Here is an 11,722-nt window from a genome sequence, read left to right as displayed (position 1 = left end):
TTTGTGCTCGTTGAAAAGACAAACAGGAGTGGAATATTATCATAAAGAAAAAACTCAAAAAAGATCAGAAATTGAAGATTGAAAATCAAGAAGAAGAAAATCAACTTCTTCAATAATTGTGCTGTAGTTAGCATTTTTGCACAAGTGATTCTTTGATCTTAGAACATCATTAATGTGAAAAGATTTTTAAAAAGTATATATTTATTCCATCAAAACAAAAGATATAGTCCAAAGTTTATCAATGATCGACTTCAAAAATCATCAAAAAGCAACCAAAAAGCCCTTTTTTAAGTCAACCAGGGCAAAGTTTTAAGCTGTATTTTTTGATTGAATGAATATTTTAAATGAATCTTTTTTCGCATTATGACGTTCTAAGATTGAAGAGTTTTTTATACAAAAATGAAGATTATAGCATTATTCTACAATTTTTTTCTTTTTTGATAATATTCTACTTTGGATTATCTTTTTAAAACAATCACAACACTGCTAACTACAGTAATTCAAATTCTATCGAAAGTTATTGAGGTTTGAAAACACACTGTCAGCTAATTTGAAATAGACTTTAATCGCACGTTCAATTGTGATCTAAGTAATCAATAATGATATTGATAATAATCAAAGGTGGTCAGTGACCATTATCAGTGATCGAATACTGACTTGACTCAATTGTTTTCGATTTGTTTGATCATTTCTCAACTTCAGTTGAGCTAGAATCTGAGAATGTCTGTCTGTGTGTATGTATATATGTTTTCATTTTTTAAAAATTTTGATTTTTGGGGCCTGGGGACAAGTTTTTTGCCAAAACAAGGCTAAAACTTTGGAGCATCCTACAGGCCTCAAAAATGGTCGGATTTGGCTTAAATTTGGCACACTTGTTCCTTGGCTTGGGTGAATATCTGGGGGTCTACAATTTGAAGCCACTGAAGTTGAGCCCAGTGCGTTGTGCACGTTCGACTATTCAATTACTTTCGATCATATTAAATACCTTCGATTGAATCAAATACCTTTGATTTTATCAAATATGTTTCCTGTAGCAGCGCGTCGGAACAATCTGAAACCGAGTTTATCTCACTCAATTAAAACATGTGATTAACGTGAGAATGCGCGATATGAGTTACTTGAGGAAACCCAGGGCAAACTCACACAAAATTGTGGGGAAGTTAGGGGGTCAATTTTATGGATGGCTTATGGTTTTAGGTCAATGTTTTTGGTTTTTCTTAAAGATATATGATTATAGAAGTTATTGAAAGTAATCAATATGTATTAAACCAGATTAAACCAATCGAACATTTATCAAATCTTCAAAAGGTTGTTAAGAAAGTGATTGAATACTCACAAGTTTTTTGAAATTTTGGTACTCAAAATTCAATTGTTAATTGATAAGTGGTCGTTTGATTGTTTCGATAATAGAATTTATTGATTAGTACCGTCTGGTTCAAAACTTTGTCCCGTGCTAATGTGCATTTTTAGAAAAAAATGTAGGAAAGCAAAAGATAATGCGACTCTGAATGTTTTTTCTCTGTGCAACCAAGTCAGATTGTCACATTCCGCACATCCCTTTAGAGCAGAGCATGATACATGCAGAATGAATGATCTGTTATGAGAATAAGGTAATGTATGAATCTATAAAAATAAATTTATTAAAAATGAAAATAGTAGGAAGGTTTTTCTTTGGACTCAGTTCAGCTAATTCCAATTCTTTTTAGATCAAGACAAAACACACGAAACACTACACATTACACAACTATTGGAATAAATATAAGAAGTAAAAAAATAAATAATGTTTGGGTCAAAAACCCCTTTTGGAAGTGGTGGATTTGGGTCTACAAATAGTGCATTTGGATCACAATCATCCACACCATTTGGTGGTTCTACCTCTGGAGGTAAGTGAAAGTTAGCTTCTAGTTGGTTGTAATATGTCAATTCAACACCTTTTACGAAACAAACATTTTTGTTCGCTCATGTCCATATTTTAGCATTATCAAAAACTTTTTTTTTTAATTTTTCTCAGGACTTTTTGGTAGCAGTACAACGCCACAGGCTGGTTCCTTTGGCACACCTAGTTTTGGTTCAACAACTCCTGCTGCAGGGGGTTTATTTGGAGGTACTTCATCTGGAGGAACTAGCCTTTTTGGAAATAAGACAACTCAATCATCTGGTAAGAAATTGAATATAACTATAAATATTTTTTAAGATAACTTTTTTAAGCTTAGGTTTTTAGAATAGAGAAAAGGATTGAAATTACATTTAACATCTTCAATATCACATATAATGATTATGTAATCAGTGAAAATTTCAAGCACTGGTTCTAAAAAATTTTGGCCACCTATATCAGTTACTCTGAAGGCCAAGACACAGAAGTCAAAAACAGCCAGGAATTTTTCTAAGCACTTTTGTCCGTATACGGGCCAAGATACGCAATGTAAGATTGAGTTTTTGAAAATCAATCCAAAATATAAAAGATATTTTCCAACAAAATCTACTAACAGACCAGACAAAAATCTCTAATTGTTATCTACATATTCAAAATATTTTTGGGAGCTTCATCCTCTGAGCACCATGCAAACCCCCAGCTTCATCAATATACAGCTTTGCTGAGAAAACTTAAATCTAATTTTATAAAAAAGGCCCCAGCTCAAAGTGCTTTGAAAAATTTCTGGCAGTCAGTGACTAAATGAAGTGCTTGAATTTTTACTGGGTTAAAGGGCTGGAACAAATCAGTTTTGTGGAAATTCACGCATTTTTCTTTTCAAGGCTTCGGCAGTGGTTTCGGTAATACAGGGACATCAACATCTGGAGGCCTTTTTGGTGGAAACAACAGCAGTCTCTTTCAAACCCCAAAAACAAACAATGTATTTGGACAAACACAACAAAAATCTGGATTTGGTGGTAAGAGTTCATTTACCTAGTTGAGTTCATGAAATATAAATACCAAGTCTTTTTACTAATCCTTTGTATAGTTAAGATAATCTTTGGCATTTTGATAAGGAATATTATGAAGAAAATTTAAAATAAAACTTGTAATGGAGGCACTATTAAAAAAGTTTGAATTGGGTCATGAAATTATAACTCATTTTTAAGGCTTTGGTACATCATCAAGTGGAAATGCGTTTGGTACAACATCAGCATTTGGCACTACAAGTACAAGTACCACTGGTGGCAGTCTTTTTGGTGGCGGTGGAGGTGGGTCAGGTATAATGGTACTCTGATATTTCTAAATCTAGATAAAGTGGATTTTAAATATCCAGATATTTCTTGAGCATTGTATGTTGTGCAGAAATATCCAAACAGAAATATAAACAACAACCGGAAGGAACACAACAGGATCTCATGATGTGATGGTGTAAGTTTCTCAAAAGACCATTATCTTCTTACAAAAACTTGATTGAATGAATTCATTGTAATCTGACTCTTGTTCAATTTTTAGTATTTGGTCAATCAAATCAATCGGGGACAACAGTTAAATTTCAGGTATGTAACTTTATTTGATTTTTCTATTATACAGCTTATCCTTTTCCTTGTAATTATGTTTTGTTTAAGCTGATATAAAGAATACGAAGAGTGGTACTTTTTCATTAACATTGCTCTTTTGATTCATTTAGCCTGTTGTGAGCACCGAACAAACACAAAAATCTGGAATTTCAATGCAAGTCAAAACTCACACTCAATGTATAACAGTTATGGATGCTTATAAGGATAAATCTATAGAGGTAAAGTTTTTTTCTAATCAATTAATTTAAATTTAGTCTGAGGCATCTTGAAGTTCGCTCTTTCCAAAGCTGATTATCTGAAGGTAGGAGGGGAAACCACCCTCTTTCTCCTAATTGCTATGCTTATCATTAGGGTGTAAACTGGATTTTGAATTTTAGAGTTTCAAAATTGTCACAATTTTTTATCAAAATTTATTATATTGTAAGACTTTTTGCGCAACTTTGAGGTCCATAAGTCAAAAATCCACTGTTTGCCCCAGGGGTATCTGATTCGCGGTAGTAGCAAAAAACAGCAAAAATGGCATTTTTTGTCCATTTTAAGACTATAAAAGGTCAGGAAATGGTCAAAATGGTTTCTAAATGGTGTCTTGTACTAATATTCAACACAAAAAGACAAAATAACCCCAGCGAGATCGCTCAATGTTTCAATTTCAGGCTAAAAAGGCCGATTTTCTCGGATTCTGGGTAGCAAAATGCATGAAAGCAGCATTTTTGAGGACCCACAACTTTTAAACTTTTTAAGGTACACACTTGAAATTTTCAGCAATGAAACACTTCAGAGAAAGCTCCAGGAAAAATCAAACTTGAGTTTTCAAATATTTCCTATAAATCCATAATGGCGCCCTAGAAATTGAGTTTTCATGCTAACTGCCAATATTTCAAGCTAAAACTTGGTTTTCTTGGGCTAAAATCTAAAAAATGATTTCAAATGGTGTTCTGAAATCTTTGAATCTTGGAAGTATTCTGAAAATACTCTGAGAGAACCAAAATGGTTCGGGTTAGAAATTTGCCAAAGTCTGCCATTATGGAATTGCATTTTCCACTAAAACGCAATATTTAGAGTTAAAGTCTGATTTTCTCAGGCTAAAATCTCAAAAATGGTTTCAGATAGGGTCCTGAAATCTTTTGGTGCTGAAAGTATTCTGGGAACACTCAAGGAAAATCATAGTGGTTCACAATGGTCATATACATGCCAAAGTCTGCCATTATGAATTTCATTTCTTTAGGAAGAACACTCAAGCTTATAGTCGCGCGGCTGAGGTCGAAAAAAGTGGCTAGAAAATGATTTTCGTGATACACCTCTTAGATTCCACTTTTTTCGATGGAAACTCTCGAATTAGTATATGTAGATTCCAAAATCAAAAAGTTTCCACGATATTATCGTGCAAGTAACGAGTAAATGGCGATTTTTTGCGTTTCCAGGCAAAATTGCAAGGCCTGGAAATTCATGATTTTTGGGGGGTCTTCAAATTAAAAAAAGACCTATATCACATGATAGAGCTCTTCAAACTGAGCAAAAAAGTGTATTACACCAAAGTCCCAACTTCTCTAGATCAAAAGTTATGGGCCTATTTGTGGTCAAAAAGGTGTTTAATTTTGCATAAATTAATGCAGATTGTGGGGAAATTCCCTGTTTTCCATCAGTTTTTTACCACAAATAGGCCCATAACTTTTGATCTAGAGAAGTTGGGACTTTGGTGTAATACACTTTTTTGCTCAGTTTGAAGAGCTCTATCATGTGGTATAGGTCTTTTTTTAATTTGAAGACCCCCCAAAAATCATGAATTTCCAGGCCTTGCAATTTTGCCTGGAAACGCAAAAAATCGCCAATTACTCGTTACTTGCACGATAATATCGTGGAAACTTTTTGATTTTGTAATCTACACATACTAATTCGCGAGTTTCCGTTGTTTTTTTTGGAATCTAAAATATGTATCACGAAATGAAACGTTTTTCGACCTCAGCCGCGCGACTATTACTCAAAACATTGTGTTTTTAGAATGAAATACAATTCCATAATGGCAGACTTTGGCAAATTTCTGACCAAAACCATTTTGGTTTTCCCATAGTATTTCCAGAATATTTTCAACACCAAAAGATTTCAGGACCCTATTTGAAACCACTTTTGAGATTTTAGCCTGAGAAAATTAGAGTTTAGCTCTAAATATTGCGTTTTAGTGGGAAATGCAATTCCATAATGGCGAACTTTGGCAAATTTCTAACCCGAACCATTTTGGTTCTCCCAGAGTATATCCAGAATACTATAAACACCAAAAGATTTCAGGACCCTATCTGAAACCATTTTTGAGATTCTAGCCTGAGAAAATTAGACTTTAACTCTAAAAATCGCATTTTAGTGGGAAATGCAATACAATAATGGCAGACTTAGGCAAATTTCTGACCCAAACCATTTTGATTCTCCCAGAGTATTTTCAGAATACTTCCAAGATTCAAAGATTTCAGAACACCATTTGAAATCATTTTTTAGATTTTAGCCCAAGAAAACCAAGTTTCAGCTTGAAATATTGGCAGTTAGCATGAAAACTCAATTTCTAGGGCGCCATTATGGATTTATAGGAAATATTTGAAAACTCAAGTTTGATTTTTCCTGGAGCTTTCTCTGAAGTGTTTCATTGCTGAAAATTTCAAGTGTGTACCTTAAAAAATTTAAAAGTTGTGGGTCCTCAAAAATGCTGCTTTCATGCATTTTGCTACCCAGAATCCGAGAAAACCGGCCTTTTTAGCCTGAAATTGAAACATTGAGTGATCTCGCTGGGGTTATTTTGTCTTTTTGTGTTGAATATTAGTACAAGACACCATTTAGAAACCATTTTGACCATTTCCTGGCCTTTTATAGTCTTAAAATGGACAAAAAATGCCATTTTTGCCGTTTTTTGCTACTACCGCGAATCAGATACCCCTGGGGCAAACAGTGGATTTTTGACGAATGGACCTAAAAATTGCGCAAGAAGTCTTACAATATGATAAATTTTGATAAAAAATTGTGACAATTTTGAAAATCCAAAAAAAGTATTTTTTCATGGTTCCAGTTTACACCCTATTATCATCATATTTATCCTTTTCTCTAATTTCTGAGTACTTAGTAGATTGAACCAATAGCTTTGCACATCATAGGGCACTCTTTTGGTTTTGTTTCTTTACACTGTGTAATTTTTATAGAATAATGATCAATAATATAATGTGTCATCACTAGCAATTTGAATATAAATGAAATATAACATTCTTTGAGTAGAACAAACAATACGAAACCTTCTACAGGTTGTTCCCACATTTAGAAACGTTATAATAGCACCAGAGAACCTTTATCTACTAGCTCAGGAGGCTTGAAAAACGTTCCTAAATGTTCTTTAAACATCCCCGTTTAGCATTGTTACAAGGTAAAGTAAATAACCTTTGGACACAGTTGGACACAAGGATTGTTTGTGAGGAATGTTCCAGGAATGCTATGTAACACATGTGACACAACTGTTTCATTTTCATTTGTACTTTAAATCACTTGTGATAACACATACATATATTATTAGTTCTGAATTGCCCATTCATTGATTTCTGACGTTACCTGATTCAAACTATCCTAATTTATATTTTCAGGAATTACGATTTGAAGATTATTCAGCTAATAGAAAAGGATCCAGTGGAACTACTGGAGGGTTTGGTAGCACAGCTGGTGGAACCGGGCTTTTCGGTAACACCTCGTCATCTGGTGGGACCTCTTTGTTTGGAACAAATAATACTGCCGCATCTAAACCAAGTGGATTTGGAGGTGAGATTTCCTGTTGCGTTTTTATAACACCTTTAAAAAGAGAAAAGTAATTTATAGAATTTATTGAATGGATTGATATGTTTGCATGGCTGTCTCTATATATAAAATTATAACGAAAAACAACCATATAAACCTCTCAATTCATTTATGTTATTGCGTTCTTATTATAATGAACCTTCAAACGAACAATTTATTAAAATAATTTTTTTTTGTAATATTTCAGGTTTTGGAAGTACAAGTACCTCTGGGGGTCTGTTTGGTGGGAATACTGGCACCAGTCTCTTTGGGGCTAAAACTACTAGTTCTTTGTTTGGATCAACAACAACAACAACTGCAAGTTCAGGGTTTGGTGGCTTTGGTACATCTACTGGTGGTAGTTTGTTTGGAAACACTGCTGCTCCATCATCTTCTGTATGTATTTTGACATATTATATACATGGATTAATTTGATAGAAGTTTTTCTTTTCTTTTTTTATTATAATATACTATGCTATCTGTTTCAAACTACCACCTTATGGTGCAGCGAAATTAATACAGCTGTTCTGACATCATCGATCTCAGAAATTATTTGGTGAAATTCTTTTTGAAAGTCATCTGACCGCAAAAAAACTTGCTTGGAGTTTAAGGAATTTTTTTTTAGTCAATATTCATTACATTTCCTTTTTTACTTCTTTTCACTGACCTGCACTGACATCAATATTTGGGTATTTAACCATAGATGTTTATCATAAATGCATGTTGTTTTCAGGGTTTTGGACTTGGTTCAACTACAACAACACAGCCATCACTTTTTGGCGGTGGAACAAGTGGCTTTGGAGCAACAACCTCATCATCTGGTGGTCTTTTTGGTGGTACTTCTACTTTTGGTCAAACAACGGTATAATGGGCTGTCCACTGTATTATCACCTTGTTACAAATTATAATTTTTGGGCACATCTAAGTTTAGTTGAACTTTAACAACCTTTTTTTCTACTGGATCGGAAAAAAACCTCATCTATTATGCAAAGGTCCCTATTTATAGGGATGTCCTTATAATATAGGTACCTTCTCATACTGATACTTGCACTCACTTTATGTATGTCAGTGAATTCATTTCAAAATATTTAGTAATTCTCAACTTCATTTTGATAATAATTAATACCCTTTTTTTTCTTTTCAGCAAAGTGGAGGTCTATTTGGATCAACTGCTAGCAAGCCAACGTTTGGGGGTTTTGGTGCCAGCTCAGGAACAGGATTTGGTACTGGGACAAATACATTCTCATTTGGTAATAATAACACCTCATCCTCTGGCGGCTTATTTGGAAACAATGCAAATAAATCGACTTTCAGTTTTGGTAGTGGAGGCACAACTGGATTTGGTGCAAATAATACATCAACTGGTTTCGGAGGTTTTGGTGCAACATCCTCTTCAGGTGGATTATTCGGAGGTACTTCTTCAGGTGGTCTGTTTGGTGGAAAATCTCTGGGTACAACGGGGACAACTGGAACCTCATTGTTTGGAGGTGCAGGTGGAGGTGAGATTTTCATTTATTATTACACAAGTGAATTATTAATTTTCAACCTGTACAGAACACTTGTCCTGAGAAGGCTTTTCTTGTATATTGTCTTGCATGAAAGGATCAGGGTGTTATTTTGATCTTGACCTTCACACAATGTTTGACTTAAATAATGATGTAGGTATCCATACAATACAAGGTGATTTCTTGATTATTTTTTCTCAATCAATACCTGTTTTTGTTTTAGGTCTATCTCTCGGTGGAAACACAGGGACTAACAATCTCCTTGGAGGTGTAGATCAAGGAACTCTGGCTGCATTGAAACAACAACAAATGATTCAACAACAATTGAAGGCCATTGCAAACACACCTTTTGGCGACTCTCCATTATTCAGAAATCTACCGGTAAGCTTGGCTCTCCTTTTGCCTCAATATTTGTTTAGAGATGATTGACAAGATTTTTAATCTTTGATTTTAGCTACGATTTTAACCCTATTGCTTCAGCAAAAATACATTTTTTTACGAATTTTATTGCATAATTTAATTTGCCTTTGGCTTTTGCCTGAATTCAATGCTTAAAAATAATGATATCACTTTTCTGTTTCCATTCATTTCTTGAATATTCTATTTTAGTACAGGTATAGGTATTGATTTTCTCATCTTATTATTTCGTTACTAGAACTCTACCAAAACAAAGACTCAAGCTTCAAACACTATAGTTCCACAAAGAGATATGAGCAATACCTCACAATATAAAGTAAGTTTTATAATGTTGATCAACTTGATAGATCAAATACATAAATTAACTTTCGTATAGCTTCCCGCTTTCCAAAGCTTCTGGGTATTCCCTCTCTCTGTTTGGCTAATGATTTAGAATAATGACCTCTAAAACTACTGTCTTTTGTTCTTATGAATTTTCGAACAATACTGTACAATTACCTCACACTTGCCTAACTTTCAGGTTCTTTCACGTCCTGCAGCGCGAATCAAACCAAGACCTATTTCATCACCATCACTTGGGAAGGTAAAATGCTTTATTTTTTACAATCATTTTAACGGCATGAGATTCTAAGCTTAATTTTACTCTTCAGGTTTTTCTTTAAATTACATCATGTCCATGATTCCATATCAGAGCAAGGTGAATCATATTGTGGAGAAGTTTTCAATATAAGTAAAAATAGTTCTATTTAAAACATATAAAACAATGTTAAAATCCACGACCCAGAGTTTTTCTGAAATCCAATTTTAAATAGTTTTGTGTTTGTTAATTTTTCAGTCTCGCCTTTTCGATGGTTTGGAAGAAGATGGTGATTTCAGTCCGCACCCTGTTAACCGAAGACAAAGTGTGAAAAAACTCGTCATTAAGGATAAAGGACATCAGGTAAGAAATTACTAGGTACTTTATACATGTGATTCAGATAAAAAGAGCCTTAACTATGACTATTCTTTTTAGCTTAGGATTTGATATTCTTAGGTTGTACATAATTATTGTAAAATTCGATGCTATCGTTAAATTATACCTTCTTATTTTCAGGAGCTGGATTCTGCCTACGAAAGTCAATTGAAATTCCGTTCATTCGTCGATGATGACAGTGAACTGATAGCTCCTTCCCCGCAAGTTGTGAAGACGAAAAATAACGAAAGCACCGACTTTATGGAAAGCCCTGTCAAGCACACGGGTCCTGTATTTGAAAGTACTATTTCTGAACTGAACTCAAAAGATAATACGGTTACCCCAATAATGAAGAAAACCAAAGACTATATATTGACGCCATTGTCTGAATCAATGAATGATACTATTGGTGCTGATATACCGGTACCTGAAAACGAAGTATTTGAGATTCCAAAATGTAAAATTATTTTGAACCGACCAGAATATTATACAAGGCCACCGATTAAGGAACTGAATGATCGAGTTGGGGACGGGACTTGTTTGACACGTGATTTTACCGTGGGCAGAGAAGGTTATGGTGAAGTGACTTTCTTAGGTGAAACTGATGTTTATGGATTGAATCTGGATCAAATAGGTATGAAGTTTTCTTTTCCATAGCCAGATCTTCAAATATCAACCTTTCAAATACGACTTTAACTGTAGTAAAAACAGTAATGCTTAAATATTCCAGGAGGTCTTTTTTATATACATGTTTTGCTTAGAAAATGATTTCTTACTCTGACAATAAACTTGCTATTTCTTACATAGTTTTCTTCCGAAGAAGAGAAGCAGAGGTTTATCCTGACGATTATCCAAATAAACCTGAAGTCGGAGAAGAGCTGAATAAACCTTCTGAAATCACGCTGTTTAAAGTGTGGCCGAACGACAAGTCTACACATACACCTGTCAAGGTTAGTCCTTTTTCTACTCTCTATTTGATTGTCTATTTTGCATTCTTTTATTTATCTTTGTTTCAATTTTCTTATGGTATTTGTCTTACAATGTAATCTTTTTTAAGAATACCGAAACATCCACTTTTTGGAATACATTTCATAGGATTGTTTTTTACATATACATGAATATTAACATTGGAAAGTTTAACTTCTTTTTTGTGTACAGACTCCTGACCGATTGAAGTCTTCTGGATTTATCGAGAAAATCGAAGAAAAAACTTTAGCTATGGGAGCTGTCTTTATTGACTACCGCCCTAAGGAAGGTGCTTGGTTGTTTAAGGTATGTACTTTTTAACCTCATTTATTCGTTTTGAAGTATCTTTTACGATTTATATACGTCTGATGTTTATTAATGCTTACTAACTAAAGAATGCTTTCAGGTGACTTTCAAAGGAGCGGCAGTGTGTATTAAAGGGGTGTAAAATTAGAGGTCGATCATCAAAATGTATAATAAAGTTCGGCGCTGTAATTGACGCCACTCTTTCGAGCAGCCACCTGAATGTTTTTAATTAGTCAGTAATCATTAAAGATAAGACAACTCTTATTAAACCGGAATGTTTTTTTTC

General features: G+C 34.0%; 1 protein-coding gene across 1 annotated transcript; it reads left to right on the top strand.

Moving 5' to 3' along the window:
* The first annotated feature begins 1,706 nt into the window (after positions 1–1,706).
* LOC136797544 (nuclear pore complex protein Nup98-Nup96-like) lies at positions 1,707–11,578 on the top strand. Its single transcript, XM_067054130.1, has 18 exons — positions 1,707–1,883; positions 2,012–2,158; positions 2,755–2,889; positions 3,082–3,192; positions 3,428–3,471; positions 3,603–3,710; positions 7,104–7,275; positions 7,499–7,686; positions 8,024–8,152; positions 8,435–8,789; positions 9,019–9,176; positions 9,451–9,528; positions 9,733–9,795; positions 10,048–10,152; positions 10,306–10,798; positions 10,972–11,114; positions 11,323–11,436; positions 11,537–11,578. Exons 1-18 carry the CDS (start codon positions 1,781–1,783, stop codon positions 11,576–11,578), a joined length of 2,688 nt encoding a protein of 895 aa, XP_066910231.1. The 5' UTR covers positions 1,707–1,780.
* Positions 11,579–11,722: the final 144 nt, after the last annotated feature.

Source organism: Clytia hemisphaerica, unplaced genomic scaffold (genome assembly GCF_902728285.1).
Source record: "Clytia hemisphaerica strain Z4C2 unplaced genomic scaffold, Clytia hemisphaerica genome assembly, whole genome shotgun sequence".
Lineage (NCBI taxonomy): Eukaryota > Metazoa > Cnidaria > Hydrozoa > Leptothecata > Clytiidae > Clytia > Clytia hemisphaerica.
The sequence above is the reverse complement of the archived record's forward strand: the minus strand, read 5'-3'. Positions and strand labels throughout refer to the sequence as shown.